A 21358-nucleotide genomic window follows, 5' to 3' on the forward strand; every position below is an offset into this window, starting at 1 on the left:
AACGATTATTTGGAAGCTACAGAAAAAGTCGTTCACAAACTCAGCATTAGAGAGCTTTAAGCCCGCCGCACACTGGAGGAACTTGCCTACGCCAAGTGTCATTCGTGATACTTGGCGTAAGCACTTTCCTCTAGTGTGCGGTGCCGTTTGGAGCGCTTTTTGTCACGCGTGTCACTTGCATCTGATATTCAACATGTTGAATAATTTTTGCCACGAGTGATACTTTACTCCAAGTGTGCGGTGAACGAAAGCTTCTAGCTTACAGCTTCAATCTAATACGCATGCGTTGTGTGCACTCTGATACAACAAAACAAACATGGCGGCGAGCCCCAGCTCTACCAGTGCAGTTGTTGCCGAAGCAATTTTGGAAGACCAAATCGCTGATTTGTGGCCTGAATACCCATGCCTATACGATGTTAGGTCACCAGAGTTTAAAAATAGAGAAATGAGAGAGCGTGCTTTGGAAGAATTGGCTGAAAAATTGGGTCAAACTGGTAAGTCAAATTCAATTGAATTTGTTGATTCAACTGTGAAATGTCTTAGTGATTATTAGCGCTTATTTTGCAGTTGCATGGTTAAAATCTAAATTGAAAGCATTACGAAATAGTTACGTGAAAGCCAAGAAACCATCAGCAAGTGGGAGTGCTAGGAAAAATCCTACGAAACGGTCAACGTGGCTGTTGGAGAAATTACAGTTTTTAGCTCCCCACGTGGCTTTTAGGGCGTCTGTTTCCAACTTGGATACGGTATGGAATTTTACACTCAAAGACATGTATAAATCAGTTAAATTCATTTTTCATTGGGTTTAAATACTCTTGAAATATTTATATGTAACTAAAATTTATGACATATCAACAATTCGGTTTTGCCATGGCACTGCTCCATCATTGTTGAAATAAATTGTTAGCAGTTCACGTTGAACTTTTGCACCTCTAGATGTATTATGCACTAATGTACGCTGCATGTCAGTTAAGTTTGGGTCATTCGTCCAAGTTCCAGGTGATATTGTGTGATCTGCATTCTCTTGGTCAACTGCTACGGTATATGTTGCTTTGTTCTTGTTGATCATGTAATTGTGCAAGCAACAGGCAGCTAATATAATATCGGTTATTTTGTCTGGGGTCAGTTTGATAGTGGTTAAAAACACTCGCCATCTATGTGCAAATATGCCAAAAGCATTTTCAACTACCGGCGTGCTTGACAATCTGTAGTTAAAAATGCTGTCCTTTTCTAAGTTACGATGAGGATAAGGTTTCATCAGGTTGGTTGACATGGGAAATGCATCATCGCCAACAATGTGACAATGTATTTTTGTTGCTATCCCTTGTACATTTTGTGGAGAGGGAAGATTTAAAATGTTGGATGATAATGCCCTTTTCAATGCAGAATCTCTGAATACTCCAGCATCCCCAGAACGACCTGCTGCTCCAACATCCACATAAATGAACTTCTAATTAGCATCAACAAGGCCAAGAGAATAACACTGAAGTAATGTTTGTAATTAAAAAACTCTGATCCACTTGCAGTAGGTTGCTGGATACTAATATGTTTTCCATCTATGGCACCTATGCAGCATGGGTAGTTCCACTTGCTTTCAAAGTCACCAACAATTTTCAACCAATCTTCTTCTTTGCAAGGAGTCTAAAAATGAACAATCTTTTTGTTTAGGTGTCATGTACAACACCTACATCAGATCTCAGCACTGTAGAGCTTGATGACAGCATTGAAGATGACAATTTCTCAATTGACAATGAATCATGGGAAAACAATGATACTGACACAATTGAAATAGTAAAGTCAACAAAAGAACCACTCAAATCCAGGCAAATTAACACAAAAAAGAGGCAAGCTGATCACGAATATTCCTTGATAAAAAATCTTTCTGATTCAATTTCTCAAAGAAACAAGAAACCCAAACCTGATGAAACTTCAAAAAAACAATATGATGCATTTGGAAAATATGTATCTCAAGCACTATCAGATTTGGACAGTGCAACACGTCATCTGGCCCAACATCAAATAAACAATATTATATTCCAGGCTCAAACTGGAATGCTAACTCAGGATTCACAACAAGCAGTGGTGGTACAACCAAATACAACCAATTTCGCCCATACAATCATATCACATTCCCTCGACAAACAACTATCCCACATCTCCATTCAACTAAGCAAGTCCTCCGCTACATAATTCCTTACGAGAAGAATCAACTATATTTAATCAAAATAGGTGGTCTTCAAACTGACAGATGATGATGTGGCTTGAAGTATAGTCAAACAGTTCATTGCACATTTATTAAATAAAACATGTTCAGATAAACCTTCAAATATTCTTCTTTTAATACATACAATGCTTTGCAAGTGTCTTCTACAATCCCAGAGATAGTCCTTTCTCCTATTCGGTACTGGAAGGACAAGCTTCTGAAAGATTCTCCTAGGCATGTTTTAATAACAATACATTATACCCTGGCTGCTTCATAGGATGCATTATAACACTACTTTAGCATTAATGAACCCATCAACACATTAGAAAACCTACTCAACAAGTGAATGAATAATGCGACATAAAATCCTTCCACTCCTCCTTTCAAAGGTAACAAATCTGCTCAAAAGCAGAAAGTCATACCCTGCAAGTCTGTGGTTTGTCAAAAGGTGAAAGGATACTTAAATTGTTTTTAAGTTTAGACATACCTGTTGCAAGGCGCCAGCGTTTGAGGTGGTTTGGGCATGTGGAAAGGAGGGAAGAAAGTGCTGAAATTCGTAGAACGTTGCATATGAATGTTGATGGAGTCCGCAAACGAGGTAGACCGAGAAAGAGATGGATGGATGCTGTGAACAGTGATATGAAGGCGATGGGTATAACGAGAGATATGGCGAGAGATAGAGACGTTTGGCGTGGAAAAATTCATGGACCGGTCAACCCCCCTGGCGGGGATTAATACTGGCCGGTATACAAATGTTGTTTGTTGTTTGATACCTGTTGCAAGAAAGCGTAAAGTTACTGACAAACGCTCAGAAGGCTTAATCGAAGCTCGCAGTTGTGTATCTTTTTTCTCAATATGTGGCGACACTATACCTAAAATCTCCTCGAACGAACGTCGTTCAACCCTATGATATTGCCTAAATTTTTCTGGGTCTTTTACATTGATCTCACGAATAAGATTGGCGAATGCCCCTTGAGACTCACGACGTAAAATCCACTTCTTCGTCCAAATCTTTCGCTTTTTGGCCCTAAGTCGTCTTCGCCGCCGGCGTAATAATAGAAGAAGTAACAATATCTCTTCATCTTCGGATGAATATGAATTATCTTCGGACGAGCTTGAATTTTCTTCGCATGAATCTGAGTCTGAGTCGTACGTTTCGCACGCTGCAGCCGCCATGTTTGTATCAGAGTGCACACAACGCATGCGTATTAGATTGAAGCTGTAAGCTAGAAGCTTTCGTTCACCGCACACTTGGAGTAAAGTATCACTCGTGGCAAAAATTATTCAACATGTTGAATATCAGATGCAAGTGACACGCGTGACAAAAAGCGCTCCAAACGGCACCGCACACTAGAGGAAAGTGCTTACGCCAAGTATCACGAATGACACTTGGCGTAGGCAAGTTCCTCCAGTGTGCGGCGGGCTTTAGCAAAGACTACGAGTACGAATTACGTCATTTTGGCGCGAAAACATTGTTGCGACAACAACACGGAGCCTTCATCAATCTGAGTACGATGTTTTGTAAAAAATTCGTAGTCGCGACTACGATGTCTTTTTAAGCAAAGAAAGTAGGTATATTTTTTTATTGTGTAAGAAATTAGTTTACAGTACTATTTTCGAGCATACAGGCTTTACTTTAGAACCTTTTTGAGTGCATGTGTACATTTAAAAGGAAAATATGACCTTGAAAACTTTCATGTATTTCGTACGCAAAGTGAACGGTAAACAAACAATAAAATAGTATAAAGATATCGTACATAATATTTAAAATAGTAAAGATTTTTTCACTCTGAAAAGTCCTATGTTCTCGCAAAATCAGTATTACCGATTAGTTGATATCATTATTGAAGCTGCTTCGCAAACTTCGGTGTTTCACACAATAAAAAGGCTCGTTTTGTTGTTTATAGCTAAAACTAAATTTTGACAAAGCGACAACGACAACAAACTTCCTTGTGCCATTCCCTTATACGGTCAAACTTCGTACTCGTTGTCGTAGTCGTACTCTAGCTAAAGCTCCCTATTGAAGGAAGTTAACGACCGTTGAAGAGTTTACAGGTCGGTATTAAAACATTGATTTAACATTCATGATATCCGATTGAGTGATAAATCTAACTGTCTTCAAATCACAGTATCATCCATGAAATACGATTTATCTTCTTAAATCAACCGAAATAGGGGATTTAATGAGATTTCGAGCTTTTTATCTGTGTAACTTCTTAAAATTAAATGAAGACATGAATGAAGACAATGAATAACATCCTTTCATGTGTAACTTCTGTCAAATTTTTCTTTAGGATCTTTACTTCATGAATCAAGTCAAAGAAAAATGCTGAAGCTTGAAGTCGGGACATAAGTGGATATGCAGGTAAGCAAAGAAGTAGTTGTATTTAGAAGTAAGATTTTTGAGTGCTGAAAAACTTTTGCAATTTCCAAAAAAAATTCTAGTCTTACTTTTTTAGTAAATATGTGCTTAATTCATGATATTAACGTTATTATACTGTTTTCAACTTGTATAAGTATTTTTTAAGACACTCATTTTTTAACAAAAGCTTCAATTTTTTAAGTTTATGTCTTTAATTTATTAAAGGCAACCAATTCTAAATAAAAAATGTTAATCCAATTTTTTTGTCAAGGTTGTGTAAAATCATTATTTTAACGTTATTAGATTATTTTGTAATATATAATTTTTAGAGTAAAAAATAGTTTAGTAGATAACACTGCGCATGCGCAGAAGTCCCCTCGCGCATGTGCAGAATCCATCTCGCAAAATATTGGAGTTACGACGATTTTAATAGCTCGTTCGAAAGAGCTCGCGAGCGTACTTCATGCGCAGAACCTATCTCGCAAATTATTGGAGTTACTGCGATTTCCACTGCGCATTTGCAGAAATACGAACGCGCATGCGCAGAAATACGCACGCGCAGAACCTATATCGCAAAATATTGGAGTTACGGCTATTTTGAATAGCTCATTCAAAATAGCTCAGTAGTATAGTACATGGGGGTAGGGGATCAAAAAAAGTTTACTTTTTTTTATCCCATACGCCCCATGTACTATACTACATATAACCTTGGATAAAAACTTTCTTTATAATAGCTTAAAATAAGACCATGGTTAAAAAGGCGTCCCTCAGTAAAAGGTCATGTAAAAAAGCTACGTAAAAAAAAGTCATTGTTTCAAAGGGGGTAAAAATCTCGAGGTTACAATCTGTCGTTTCAAAATTTGGAATCTATATGTTTTAAAAACTATCTTTATAAACAAATGTTAATAAAGCATCGGTTCGGAGGCGATCCGGCAGCGCAAATTTTAGCGTAGCTAAAATTGAGCAGGGGGATGGGATCGCCGAGAATTCATGCGAGCCCTGGTGGGTAAAAAATTCTAGCTTTAGCTAGAATTTTCGGGGCTCGCCCCCGTGGGTCCGAAGGACGACAGAGGCTTAATATATGCTCTTTAAAAACTATCTTTAGAAATCAAGTGTTAATAAAACATCTTTACAAAATATGGAATCTATATGTTTTTGAAATATATAGGTGCGTTTAAATTTTACAAACGGTCTTTACAAACAAATGTTAAGAAAGCATCGGTTCGAGGGGATCGGCAGCGCAGATCACGAAGTGATCGAGCAGGGAATGGATCCCCGAGAATTCTGGAACAGGTGGGGAAAATTTTCACGAAGTGAAAATTCGGGTTCCCCTTAGATTCGAAGAATTCGAAGAATTCGAGAATAACAGAGGCTTAAGAAATGCTCTTAAAAACCGTCTTTAATAATCAAGTGTTAATAATCAAGTGTTATTAAAATATCAGTAGCAGCGCGTGTCTTAGTGCATGTTCTTAACAATGGTTGTTTAATGTAGATAGCACATTTCATCAGCGCATGTATAATAATCAAGTGTTAATAATCAAGTGTTATTAAAATATCAGTAGCAGCGCGCGTGTCTTAGTGCATGTTCTTAACAATGGTTGTTTAATGTAGATAGCACATTTCATCAGCGCATGTATAATAATCAAGTGTTAATAATCAAGTGTTAATAAAGCATCTTTTTAAATCGTTGTTAGGGGCGAAGAATTTCAGGCAACTAAGCCTGAAATTTTGAGCGCAACAATGTCATAGATGCTCTTTACAAAATATGGAATCTATATGTTTTATATAATTTTTGTTAAAAGTGTTTTTAATAATTGTTTCAGGATTTTGAATTCTTTTGTATATCGCTTTTGTATTAATTACTTATTACAAACAGTTATGTGATATGTAGTCAAACATGAGGAGCAGGTATGTATGATTTTACTCTAACAGAGGCCCACGCTACATGCTTACTACACATTATAACTGTATATTAAAATAAGTTTTAATTATCATTTAAATAATGACCATAAGCTCTAGTAGTTATACCATCATCTAATATATACCGTTTATCATCAAAACAGCTTAGTGAAACTTTATTAATTTCATAACTACTAAGTTGATGGTTTACACTTCTAATAGTTTTCATTGTATGATGTATTTGTTTATTTTCAAATAGTGTTTGTTTATAGTCTTCATGTTTTATTTTGTTTTTAATAATATTTTTCTTAATTCCTTTAGCTTTCTTATCTCCTTTATTATTGTCTTTAATATAACTATACATCTTACTTCTTAAACCAACAAATTCTTTAACTACTATTCCAGCAGCTTCATCTTTCATTTTACCAATAACTTTTTTATTAGTTTTATCATGATATTTATGGTATTCTGGGTAATCACTAGTATCAAATTTATCTTTATCAACCCAAAAATCTTTATAGACATCTTCAGTTTCGATTTCATATGTTAGACTATCTGTGTCTGTGAAAAGAAGTTTAGCTTTATCACCATACCGCTTCTTGATATAATTGTAATGAAAATCATACATCAACGTTTTACTTAAATCTAAAATGCACATACCCACATATGCCGGCCTATTAAGGGTTAGTGTTTCTTTGATCTTATGCACAGCCACAAGGTTCTCATTGAAGATTTTACTACTTACATAAGTAGGTTTTGAAGCCAATTTTAATAATTTATCTTTATTAGTTACTAGTCTAACATCTACTCTTTTACGTAAGTTTTCCATCGTCTTACCAAATACCGAATTATTCATTAATTTGAAGAAGTCTTTTCAAAAGAATTTTTGCATTAGTTCTTTTTGAGTATTAAAGTCTATGTATTTTTTCAACCATGGAGATTGATTAAATTCAAGTACTCTATGTACTTTAGTTAATTTTAACCCAAGATCTAAGTATAATTGAAGATTTCTATAATGCAGTACATACTTGTATTTATTTTGTAATGTAGGTATTAATTTTGAAACTAAACCTGTTGATATATTGTAATTAGAAGCAATTGTCTTACAATATTTTGACAACATATCACTAGTTACTTTAACCTTTTCTGGTGCAACAGCATAATCGTTATGTAAATTATGTAGTTCTTCAGGGTATTCTAAATCAACTTCTAAAATTAGACCTTTTTTATTATCTTCTTTATATGTGGCTAAATTTATGTTGTTAATCTGTTTATCAGTTAACCATTTGAAACCGCTAGTAGGTAGGTATTGTGACATAGCCCATCCATATAAATTGTTTGCGTCAAGATACATTATATATTTTGATGGTTTATTCTTATCAAATGTTTCCATATACTTGTTATTAGCTTTACCATATCGATTAGAAATATAAGAAACACCTCCTCTCATACCCTTTTCAATAAATTGAAACATATCAATATCTGTCATTAATTCTAATTTAATATCTGTCATTTTAAGCATAGCATCCCACGACAGCCCTGGTGATGTAAAATAATGACATGGGTCTAAGTTATAGTATTCAAGACATGTTGTTCGAAAATTTTCGAATACATCTGCTAATAATAAAACGTCTGATTTCAGATACAGGTCGTGATAATCACCCATGTTTTTGAGATTGAATGTATTCCACACTTTTTGAGCATGATTATAAGAATCATCTGATATATTTTCATCAGTAAGAATACTATAAAAATCTTTTTTTGAAGGCAACTTCTCATCAAACTTTTCAAAGCTATCAATATAATCATATGGGTATATACCTTTTTGAGTCATTAAATTAAATTTTTCACCTTTAAACTGCTTAGAGGTGTATTTAAACGATTCTTTAGGTAGGTTACTAACAAGCTTTTCTAAACTAGAGCTCATAAATTGAAAACTATCAAGAAATGTTAAATGGTTACCTAACATGAAAGCCATATATTTTTCCATGTTATTAGGTATAGCATTTATATTCATATGTTTCCTCACCTTTTTGTTTTGTATGTATGCTTATTAACAATAGCTCCGATCTCTTGCATAATGAAGTGACTGTCATACCCACGTAGATTGTGAAATATTACTGGGATCTTTAATTTATCAGAGTCTATTCTAAGTTTTAAATTACAATCTTGATGTGCCGAGCCTCTGTATTTGCCAGTGATATGACAATGGTCTCGAACTCGAATATCTTTGTTAGTATATTTTTTGTTACAGATATGACATTCATCAGCTTTTTTAAATTCTTCTTCATCATCAGAGGTCATTTTAATGGTTTATTAAAGTGGGTTTTCATAATATTTTTACAATATTTAACTTCTTTTAACATAGCTTCCATAAATTTGTAAACAGCCTTTTCACCTCTATATAGTTGAATTTGTTTAGTAAATTGATCATCATAACAACAAACAACTTTATATGCATAGCCACAGTCAGTATGCTTCTGATAGGCTTCTGTATATGATGTTCTATTATTTTGGTTACAACCAGATATCTTTTCTGTAATAGCTTCAAAATCAGCATATATAACAAATGGAACAGCTTGTTGTTTATGATAGTTGTTGAATTTAAGTATGTTATTATTTTTATCAGGCATTTTTATTGATTGTATACCATTTATTAATATACAGTTTTCTATATGGTTATTTAATATTTTTCAGAACTAAAACATTGAAGACAGCGCATACAAAATGTTTTCTTTCTTTATGTTTTGTTTGATTGTACATAAATGCATTAAAATTTTTATTAGAATATAATGTTTGTTTTCATTATCAGTTATCAATAGTAGTTCCATATGGTTTTCAAATTTTTCTTTTGAAATGTATAATGGATATGGTTGTTTATTTTCATATCCGAAAACGTTAATGTTAATTCTATTTTGCTTTTCGATTTTATTATAATGTTTAACAGCCACTGGAAATTCAACTCCTTCATAATTAAGCTTTTCAATATATTCCTTATCAGATTTTTTTATTCGTTGTGGGTATTTATTTTGTGGGTTAAATATCTAATATGGCACCACATAAAACATTCATTATCTTTATTTTTGATATTTATCAAACCCTTTTAGAGTTTTTAAGTTCTTGTGGTAAATTAATGTATGAAGACCCTTGTAATGGCTTGTATTTAACAACATTAAGATAATGATTATCTATAGAGCGAATAACCCATCCAGAACCTTCTTGTGTAAATTTACTAATCTTATTTAATATATTTTGTTCTGAAATTTGTAGTGATTCAGTAATATTTTCATTATTTGTAATTGTTAAAGCTTTACTGTTAAAATAAGCAACTTTTGTTAAAAAACCAGCAGTACCACCATCTTTTATTTCAAATTTTTCAAATGTTACCTTAAGAGTTTCAACAAATTTTAATCCTTTAATTGTTGTTAATAATTCTTTAATATAATATGTAAGATACTTTCTTGTGCTTTGCATTTGTATTAATGGTGCTTTATTGCTAATAATGCTTATTTCATATGATTTAGTGTATCCTTTTATAGCATTGTTTGTTACTCTTATTTTAACTCTAGGTGTTGGTACTGGTTTCTTATTTTTATCTGATAGCATCTGTGTATTGTTCTCATACTCTTTAACCATTTCTTTAACACTCTTTCTTGGTTTGGGGACTGGTGTTAATACTTTGATTAATTCGTTTTTTCTAAGTTTATAATAACCTTTAATCTTTTTTTCTTTAGCAATAACTTTTAACTGAGATACAGTCATTTGTTTAATATTGGATTGTGATAGTACTTTTTGTACTGGTTTGGAAATTGAAGTATTATTACCTTCAACCCACGGCTTTTGATTTAATATTAAATTAATTAAATCGTCTTTAGTCAACTTTTGAAGTTCATCTTTTTTCATATTAGGTATACTATATAAAATACTCATGTCTTTAAGTACTTTATGTTTTGTTTTATCTTTATTCATCTTATGCATATTATATAATATAGGTTTGTCTTTAAGTACCTTTCGATTTAAATAATCTCTATTCATATATATACTATATATTTTATTTTATTTTTTTAAACGCACTAATTTTAATTATAGAAATAAATCTATATTTAAAACTTTTATAAAAATAATTAAATTAATCATATTTATTTTAACATTTTTAGTTTTATTTTTTAAAATATTCTTTTAATTCAGATTTTTATGTAATAAATTTGGTAACATATTTGGCATTAAACCATATTCATAATAAGGATTGAACCCTTTCATATGTAACCATATACACTGATTTAATTGTGCACGAATAACAGGATCATCTAAACTTTCTTGTACAGTAGTATCATAATAATACAATAGTTCTTGTTTATGATTATCAGGTTTAAATCTTAATAATTTTAATTTTTTATTATGTTCAACTAATTTAAAATTATATTCTATTAATTCAGATATTAAAGTATGTTTAAATGTTTTAAAATCTTTACATTTTTATAACCTTCTTGATCAGAATCATAATGTTTTATTTTTGTTGGTAAACCATCAATTAATATATATACATCAAATTTAGATAATAAATAATGGTCTAAAAGTCAAAACCCACCCAGGCCCGAAATGACATAATGATATTTTATTATTACTCATTTCAATGTTATTATCTTTTGTTTTTAAGTCTTTTAAGTTTTTCTATTTTCTATCATATATAATTACTATATATTTAAATTTTTTGTTAAACGCACCTAAATTTTTGAATTTATTAAATGTTTTCTAGTTTTAAGATGTAAAGTTTTATATGCTAAACTATATGTTTTATTACATAAATCACAATGCCATGGTTTTGAGAGCATATATAATGTCCTATGTTGTTTGATTTGTTCTTTAGTATAAATTTTGGTCTTCCTCGTATTGGTTTATCTGAACACATATATACTAATACTATATATTTTATTTTTTAAATAGTTATTTAATGCGTTTAAGATAGATTCTAATAATACCAGAAGCAGTTATATAAGGACCATATTCATATAAATCAAATTTTATAACATAAACATCTGTATCTATATTGTTGATTTCATACTTAAAATAACAATCATCCCATCCATGATCTTTATTAAACAAATCTTCAGTGATATGTGTAAACTGTGGTATATAAAAATCACTACTAATAGTATATATATTAGGTATATAAAAATCACTACTAATAGTATATATATTAGATGGTTTAAATGTATTCAATATAACAGGTTCATAATCAATATTCATACTACACATCACATGTAATATTTTTTTTATATTTTCAACATTATATCTATTTTTTGGAAAAGATAACCATTCATTTGTATTCAATTCATAATATTTAGTTATATATCTATCAATATCGTCTTTATAATAAAGTTCGTACTTTAATGATTTAATATACATGTTTTTATCTTTCATAATTTCATCTAATAAATCTAAATTAATTTCATGTCCTTTAAATTTATATACATCTTTGTTTTTATAACTTTCACCATTCTATATAATTACTATATATATTATTTTTTAAGGTGCGTTTAAATTATCTTTTGATTTATACAATGTTTTTCAAAATCCTTCAAAACACCTTCTATATTAGAACTAGTTTTTTACAACATAGAATAAAATTTCTAATCTTTTTAATAGATCTTTAAGATTCATATATAATAGTAAATTTTTATTTCTTTGACTCTATCCAGTTGTTATAATAAGTACAGTTGATGTCTTTATCCCACTCAAGGATTTTATATACTTCACCAAATAATCTATCATCAAAATCCTCTTTGTCTTACTATTTTTCATATCTCTAACAGGGTGTTTTAATGGTATACCCTACTAGCTAAGCGTATTATATAATAATTATACATACTAATATTCTTTTTCTGAATCAACTTATGATTAATCATGGTCCCAACAACCTTTATAAAATCATTTGTAATAACCTCAACATATTCAAAAGTTACACACAATCTAATTTTATTATAAAACCATTTTCTTCTTGAATGAACTGATCGTTGACATTTCCAAATTTCTGGTATCCATTCATTAACTACTTTATATGAATGAACAGAACCACAGTTCTACAAACATTCATTTTATTATCTGAAATAATTTCTTGATTTTCACAACATAAGTATGTCTTAACAGAACTATTAATATAACTATCACATATCTTTTTATTACAAAAGCAACAATTTACATAACCAAAAACTCTTCTAACTCTTTATGAATCAAATTATTACAATACATATACTAATACTATATATTTTATTTTTAAGTAATTTTATATAATAAATATCCAGATATAATACCAATCACAACCATTGTACCAGATTGATAATTTTTCATATTCTTAGATGGTTTGTAAAAGTCATTTAATTGTGGTTCTCTATGAAATGTTAACCGTTGTAATGTATTGTTTTTACTTTTCTAAGCGCATCTAAAGCTTTGTTTGTAAGTTCTATATCATTATCAGCATATTGAAGTTCTTGTCTTAGCTGTTGTATTTTATCATGCTGCTTGACTTCATTTTCATAGAACGCTCTTTAGCCTTTTGTAGTTTTACTAAAGACTCGTGGTATCTTTTCATTTCCTCAACGTAACCGTTTTTATCAAGTTTATGAAATAGCCAGCCTGCTAGACTAAATCCTAGGCCATTAACAACAGCTCCAAAGCTGTTCCAACTCCACTAGTAATAACACTTGTCATATATATTTATACAGATTTAAATGGATTTTCAGGGACCCATTTTTGTCTTGAGCATATTTAACTAGCATTGTTGATGTTGTAATAGCAATAGCTAGTTTTGTAAAATCTTTAATATTATCAGTATCTGTTAATTTTGACCTAGTAGTTTTTAGACGCCATAGAAAGACCTACAGCAGTTGTTGTCACAAGCACTGCATCAAAAGCTTCATTCATAAATTGTTTCTTATTCATAGTATTACTCATATATAATAGGAAATATTTTATTCAAATGAGTCTAAATTATATTTTTTATTTTTTTGTATCAAAACATGTTTTTCACTAGTTGTTTCTTCTTTTGCTTTATCGTTTGCTAATTTTTCCTGCCTTTTATCATTTTTCCTTGTATAATAGAGACTAGCAATAGCAGTTAATACTCCAATAGTTCCAAATAAAAATCCGTAATTAATATTCCAGCTATTATCCTCAATTTTCTTTTTATTTTCTAATTCAATCCTATCTCGCATCTTTTTTCTTTAGAAGCTTTCGATATAGCAGCAAGCGTTTACCAGCTTCAACTCTAATAGGGTCTTTCTTTTCTTAACTGTAGTTATCTTTAGGTTTTCTTCAGACATGTTATATAATACTGTAGATTTTATTCACAGATAACTTATAGATAACTCATAGATAATCTTATAGATAACTTACAGATAACTTTAGATTTTTATTATATTTACTCACCATACTATCTATAGTAGTACAAAAGTCAATTATAATATCATCAATAACTTTTATGTCTGATAGAAATATCAGTTCATCATAAGCTAATCCTCTCAAATAAGATCTTATATCTATAAGTATTTTTCATATGATTTATATGCAAATTTACACATTTCTAAGTTATTATTAATCTTACTCTTAACCATATAACCTTAAATTAAAGCTCCTAAACCACTCAGGGTAGCTATAACTATCGGATTTACGGTTATACTACCAACAATACTACCAGTCGAGACTAGAAAAATACTTCCCATGTTTAATGATAGTTTAATTCTCTTAACTTTATTATATTTCCATTTATAGCAAGTATACATCTTGTGATAGTATAAATACAACTTTTTAAGCTTTTCAAATTCCTTTTGACTCAACTCACTCGACATATGAATAAAATCTATAACTTTTTTCATATTATATTATAAAACATATTTAACTAATATGAATGATGATAGCGTTGATATACCAAGTAAAGTAATCATATCTGTTTCATGGGGATTATTTACTATCATTTTGTATGTTTATGTACTAATGGTTTTTATGAACTTCATCTAGAGTATCTAGGTGTTGTGATGGTGTATTATCTTGATGTACTTTTTAGGTTCTTCCTTTTAACTCCATAATAATTTATTTTAGAATTAATACCGAATTTCATAGTTTTATTAGCTAATGTTAAAATATTATTATACCCATCAATCTTTTATCTAATATTATCATACGGCTGGGTATTAAAATCATACCAGGGCTGATTGCCATATTTAAAATAACATTCGTGTCTTTTATAGCTTTCTCATGTTAGATATAAATACAGTCGTATCATTCTGTACTATAGTATCCTCTAATAATTTCCTAAAACTTTTGTGTTTGCATGCTCTTAGCTCCATGATTAACTATTGACCATCTTGTATTTGCTTGAGCTCCAAGAATTGTATAAACAAAACTTTCAATGCTCTCTTGCAAAAGAATTTTTCCGATTAATGTAATACCTTCAGAATGATATGCAATGAAGCTACGATAATCAGTAGTCGAATATTGAAAATTAACATAATAACCATCATTGTTTTATCAAATTTTAAAATACCTTTATAAGGTATATGCTTTTCAATTCCGTAAAGTCATATTTGTCTAATAACGATGGATGCTTCATAAATTTTTAATCTGATAATATAAATGGTATTTAACAAGGCTTTGTATAATTCTACTTTTATCAAAATTTAAATGATTAAGCCCAATACCAGATAGAAACGAAGCCACATAACATCCACAAATCATAGCATAGTATGCTTCTTGTTTATAATTTAAATGACTTTTAATATTGTATCTTATACCAGTAGGTTGTTCTTTTTTACTTTTAATTTCACTTGTCCACGTGGCTGTTATAGGTGGTAAACTACTTATAAAATAATCATTCTCTGTGACATACAATCTGAAGTTACAGATATCAACATTTACCGGCCTTTGAAATGTCTTTTTTACAATAAATTTGCTACTCCAGCGATGCAGCATATGATCGAAATAATCCTCAGAATGACCTTCATCTCCATTTATTGCTGCTATGAGATTTGAAAATGAAGGCGTTTTAGTTGTTTCTAAATATATTTTTGGCCATGTTGGTACATTTTTTAAATCATCGCCTAATTTTATAGCATTTTCTTTGATTTGCTTGTCTGACATATAATATAAGCTATGTTATATATGAAGTTCACTGTTTTTATAGACGGAGATTGTAAAAAAATTGACTTACAAGAAAGTATAGTAACAACTAACTATTCATATTTATATATCAAAAAAGCTTATGTTTATTGGGAATATAAAAATGTTAAATTAAATAATACTTTAGCTTTTACAATAGGCACAACAAAATATAATATAGATGCTGGTTACTGGACTTTTAAAATGCTTAAAACGTTTTTTGAGTCTGTTAACGTAAAGCTTGAGATGGTAGAAAATAATGGAACTTGTAAAATAACTAATAATAATGATGAGGTATTAGTATTGTCTGATACTCTTATTGAAATGGTAGGTTTTAATGATACCATAAAAACTATGAAAAAAGGTATCGTACAAAATGGTGTTTCTAAAGTGGATATAAACAGAGGATTAAACTATATTCAAATTTCTTCTAATATTGTAAATTCAAGTTATAATTATAACCCTGAAGGAAAAAAAAGTAATATAGCTTTAACTTTACCAGTAATAACAATTCAGTCGTTATTTGGCACTGTATACGAATACAATGATATTGAATCTAAAGTTACAATTATAAAAGGAGCCTTTAACGAGCTAATATTTAATATATTAGATCAAGATGGTACCCTGTTAATGTAGGTAGTATTCTACTTGAATGTTATCTTGAGTAAGTTAAATGGATGAAGACATTAAAATTGAGCAAAGTTTAAGAGATATTTATTATAATCCAAAACAGGGTATCAATCAGCAGAACGGTTGTATCAGAAAGCATTAGAAGAAGGTATAGATGTTAGTAGAAAACAGGTTAAAGAATGGTTAATATCTCAAGATACATACACTAGATATAAACCTATTATTAGGAGACATAAATTCAGACAAACAAGGGTAAACTATCTTGGTGAACAAATACAAATGGATTTAGTTGATATGGGTTCTTATAAGTATAAAAACAATGGTTATTATTGGATATTAACAGCTATTGAAATATTAAGTAGATATGCATTTGCTATCCCTGTTTATAGGAAAGACACAAATAATATGACAAAAGCTGTTGCAAAACTATTAAGTCAATTTAAAGATAGATTTAATGATTACCCAAACTAGCTCAATTTGATGATGGTAAAGAATTTTATAATGTAGGTGTCAAATCATTATTAGAGAAACATGGAATTAAGTACTTCTCTACTAAAAATGATAAAAGGCTGCGATTGTCGAACGATTTAACAGAACGCTTAAAACATCTATGTGGAAATATTTTTACAGTAAAGGAACATATAAATGGATTGATATATTGGATGATTTAGTATATAATTATAACAATACAAAACACAGTACAATCTTGATGAAGCCTAAAGATGTTAATAAAAATAATGAAGATGAAGTATGGAATACATTATACGGTTATGAAGTTGCTTATTTACCATTACCTAAGATTAAAATTGGTGATATGGTTAGAATATCAAAGTATAAATCTATATTTACGAAAGGTTATGAAGCAAATTTTACAGAAGAGTTGTTTAAAGTGACTAAAGTTATTAGAGGAGACCCGAATTTATATGAGATAGAAGATATAGAAGGAGAGCCTATAATCGGTAAATTTTATGAAGAGGAACTATCGGTTGTGAATAAGAAAGATGATGTTTATAGAGTTGAAAAGATATTAAAACGTAAGAAGGTTAAAGGAAAAAAGATGGTTTTAGTTAAATGGTTAGGTTATGATAATAAACATAACAGTTGGATTCCTGAAAGTGAAATACAAAATATAGAGTAATCTATATAATGGCTAAAGGAGGTTATGATTATATTGAATTAGAAGATAAAAAGCAAAAAGATAATGAAGATTGGCAAAATTTTCAATTTATTGATGATGAAGATAATAAGCAAGAAAATAATGAATATTATGAAACATCATTTACTGATGATAATTATGGTATAACAATAAGAAAAAATACAAATAAAACTAATAATCTTCCTGATGTTCCTACTTCAACTCCTGTTGATATAAATATTAATAGACTTGAAAATGAAGTTTCTTTTGCTGTTGAACAGTTCATTACAAAAAATTATAGAAAAGTGTTTAGATTTAATCACCTAAAAGGTATGGCAGCTTCTGAAGGTATAAATCTTAGATTAAATTTAGGTAAAACTAATATAAATAATATTACTTACAAACCATTAAATACAAGAAATCAGCGAGGTGCTGAAAGAATTGTTTTAACACGTAATAGTAATGGAGTACTACAATACAATAAAACAAAAAAATCAGAAGAAGCTGTTAAACAATTTAAAAACGTAATTAACAGAATTATTAATTTGCAAAATGAATTTATAAAAACTGAAGAGAGTATGCCTATGGTTGATTTAAATAATCAATATACAGAAAATTTCAATCAAATAACTAATCAAGAGCTTAGAGAACATATAGGTGTAATGACCCCCTCTGGAACTATTGATAAAAGAACACGTCCACAATTCATAGAAGCACAAATAAATCACTTTTCTGAAGAGCTAAACAAAACTATAGCTAGAATAGATGAAATAGAAAATGAAAATGGTATTGACAATAATATTGATGAATTAACTAATTTGCATGAAAGAGCCGGAATTAGAAATTATAATTAAAGAAGAAGAAGATCAATTAGAAAAAGAGGATGTACGAGATAAACAGGAAGAAGACATTACTAGATTACAACGTTTTAAAGAATGGGTTAAGGAAAATATCCCAGGATTATCAGCTTTAGCTATATCTGTGGCTGGATAATTACAACCATTGTCATTGGAGCAAGAAAAGCAATCCTACAAGGTGCTCAAGCTACTAGTAAATTTTCTAAGGCTTTAGCAAATATAGGTAAAAATTATGGCCAGTGTTAGGACCATTATTGAATATTATCGCTCAGGCTATATCTTGGGGAGCTAAAGGTTTAGCATGGTTAGCTTCTAATCTATGGATTTTAGCTATTGCTGCTGCTTTGTTAATATATGATCAGTATAAACAAAGAAGAAAATAAAATATGTTTTAATATATATGAATAGATTATTACAAGAAGAGCTTTTACCTGGTTATAAAAGACTGCTATGACAAAAATTAAAGGTAACCGTACTTTTATAGTATAACCTTTAACCCTAATAGTCTTAAACCGAATGAACAAGTTTATATTAATATTCCGAAATTGAAAGCAAATAGTTGCTTAGTGCCTGGTTCACTTAATCTATCGTTTGATCTTAAAATCAGTAATACAAAAGTCACTTTATAAATAATCTCAGTCAGATTTTACAACATAGACTACAAATTAAAGTGGCTGGGGAAACCCTTTACGATTGTAGTGAACATAATATTATAAGTGTATACAAAGACTTGTGGTTACCTAAAAGTGATCGACAAGGCCTTATTGAATATGGTATTTGTAGCGAAAATTTACGAAAACTCATTTCGAAAGATGATAGTGCTGCAACAAGTGGAAGTTCAGAAAAGTATCAGACAAATTAATGTATGATATTTATGGTACAAGACAAAAATTAATATTGATAATATTCTTAAAGACCATGGTCTGTATTGCCCTTTCAATATGAATAATAACTTTCAATACATAATAACATTACCACCAAGTGATCAAGTCCTTATCCCCAAAGTGGTCAAAATATAGGTGATTATGAATTAGAAAATATTCAACTTGAATATGAAACTATTGAAAACAAGAAATTGCAAATGAGGTGACAAATTTATATTCTATAGGAAGAAGCCTATTTTATGAACATATAACCCTCTTAAAAAAGGAAAAATGGGATAAGTCAAGTACATTACAGAATATAAACGTAAATGTCCCTCGTAAAAGTATGAAAGGCATTGTACTATTATTTACAGAAGATTCAGTTAGTGATAGTGAAAATTTCTATTTCCATTAATCGATAAAATTTCTGTGACAATAGAGGGTGCCAAATTGTATTTTCGCCCAAGGTATGAATAAAAACATTTTATGAAGAAGCAAGAAAATTTTTGATAGAACTATTCCGATAGATTGCTTCATGACAATTGAAAAATTTTATAAGGATAAATTTGCATTAGTTATCGATCTACGCACCTTTCAAGAAAAAATATTGCTGGTAACGGTAAAAAATCATTAATACTCAAAATGGCGTTCTACTAGAAATTAAAAAGAGCATATACAAAAGATTTAAACTGTTACATCTATGTTATTAGTGATGCTCTTGTTCAATTTGTTAATAATGATTTACAAAGTATTCAATACTAAATAACCAGTAATATATAAATGAATACACCTTTAATATGATTATTGTAGGTATGACAAATTGTGGTAAAACCTTCATTCTTTTAAGAATGTTAGAAAAAACTTTAATAACATTTTGATTATATTATTTTATTATGCCCACATTATCATATAATAAAACCTATCAAGAATGGAAATATATAAATGATTCTGATTTAATTAAGGTAGAATGTGACCAAGATCAGGTAGATATTGTTTTAAAATATGTTAGTGATGTATATAAAGGTACAAATAGTCTTATTATTCTTGATGCAAGTGGATTAGATGTTAAAAATAGGACATCTGAATTAGTTCGTTTAGCATTCAGTGCTCGTCATTATGGACTTTCTACTATTGTGGTTACACAGCAATTGACAAGTATTGCCAAACCTTATCGTGAAAATATAAGTTATTTAGTTGCATTTTATAATACAAACCGCAATAATATGAAAACAATATTTGATGATTATCTTTATGGTGTTGAGAAATATGATATAGAAGAAATAACCAAAAAATTGAAAAATAATAAATTTACTCATCTATTTATTCAACTAATATATCCATACCAATGGAAAATTGTTATTCCGCAATAAAACATGTGTTAATATATATGCCAAAGCGTAAAGAGCCTGAAACAATTGATGATATAATTAATGAGATTGATTCCGCAAATGATACTATCAAAGATGCTGTATGTGATGATAATATACAATATAAACCGCAAGAAAATTTTAATAAAAGAGATCAACTACTTAAACTAGCTGAAGATGGTGATTTAGACAAGTCAGTTGCTTACATTAAAAAAGCTAGTCAAAAAATTATTGATAAATTATACATTGAATACGAAAAAAAACGATTACAAAAAGCTAATGAGTTTTTAACTGATTTAGTTATATCAAAATTTTCAGATGTATTAAAAGGGTTTGATGTTATTAAAGATCCCAAAGAATTAACAAAACAGCTTAAATCAGACGACCTTTTAAAACGAGATGTGTACAGTTTAGTAGAAAAAGTATCCCCTATATTACCTTTTCTAGGTTTTTTATCTGGTGGTATAACAACCGTTAAACATGTTTATGAACATAAAAATAATAAACAGGATATAAAATCTGAGGAATAATATAAATGAGCTTATTTTATGGGCATGATAAAACAGATATTAATGTAAATATACAAGGACCTGTAGATAAAACACATCTATCAGATAACTACTATACAAAAAATGAAACAGATTCCAAGTATGCTTTGACCTCTAATTTATCCAAATTCTATACAAAGAATGAAACAGATTCTAAGTATGCTTTAAGTTCTAATTTAAATAAATATTATACAAAGAATGAAACAGATGGTAAGTATGCTTTAAGTTCTAATTTAAATAAATATTATACAAAGAATGAAACAGATGGTAAGTATGCTTTGACCTCTAATTTAAATAAATATTATACAAAGAATGAAACAGATTCCAAGTATGCTTTGACCTCT

The 21358-nt window shown here is 29.8% G+C and overlaps 2 protein-coding genes and 1 long non-coding RNA gene across 3 annotated transcripts; 2 read left to right on the forward strand and 1 right to left on the reverse strand.

Annotated features, from left to right (window-relative positions):
• Positions 1–64: 64 nt before the first annotated feature.
• Positions 65–2190, forward strand: LOC124444550. The gene is made up of 3 exons (XM_046995171.1): positions 65–494; positions 568–746; positions 1669–2190. The coding sequence occupies exons 1-3, from the start codon at positions 317–319 to the stop codon at positions 2188–2190; spliced, it is 879 nt and encodes a 292-aa protein (XP_046851127.1). The 5' UTR covers positions 65–316.
• On the forward strand, positions 2075–20346 carry LOC124444801. The gene is made up of 4 exons (XR_006948028.1): positions 2075–2085; positions 3919–3924; positions 5193–5206; positions 20175–20346. It is a non-coding gene; the product is annotated as an uncharacterized LOC124444801 (long non-coding RNA).
• On the reverse strand, positions 2429–3623 carry LOC124444795. The gene is made up of 2 exons (XM_046995449.1): positions 2977–3623; positions 2429–2690 (listed from the first exon to the last, which is right to left on the reverse strand). The coding sequence occupies exons 1-2, from the start codon at positions 3404–3406 to the stop codon at positions 2620–2622; spliced, it is 501 nt and encodes a 166-aa protein (XP_046851405.1). The 5' UTR covers positions 3407–3623; the 3' UTR covers positions 2429–2619.
• Positions 20347–21358: the final 1012 nt, after the last annotated feature.

Source organism: Xenia sp. Carnegie-2017, unplaced genomic scaffold, assembly GCF_021976095.1.
Source record: "Xenia sp. Carnegie-2017 unplaced genomic scaffold, XeniaSp_v1 HiC_scaffold_21, whole genome shotgun sequence".
Taxonomy (NCBI): Eukaryota; Metazoa; Cnidaria; class Anthozoa; order Malacalcyonacea; family Xeniidae; genus Xenia; species Xenia sp. Carnegie-2017.

Bases quoted from the DNA above. Each gene is read 5' to 3' on its own strand.
- LOC124444795 (XM_046995449.1), bottom strand. From the start codon at position 3,406: ATGCGTTGTGTGCACTCTGATACAAACATGGCGGCTGCAGCGTGCGAA. The intron at 2,691-2,976 runs GTATCAAACAAC...GCCTTGCAACAG, and splicing joins TTTACGCTTTCTTGCAACAG to GTATGTCTAAACTTAAAAAC.
- LOC124444550 (XM_046995171.1), top strand. From the start codon at position 317: ATGGCGGCGAGCCCCAGCTCTACCAGTGCAGTTGTTGCCGAAGCAATT. The intron at 495-567 runs GTAAGTCAAATT...CTTATTTTGCAG, and splicing joins TGAAAAATTGGGTCAAACTG to TTGCATGGTTAAAATCTAAA. The intron at 747-1,668 runs GTATGGAATTTT...CTTTTTGTTTAG, and splicing joins CTGTTTCCAACTTGGATACG to GTGTCATGTACAACACCTAC.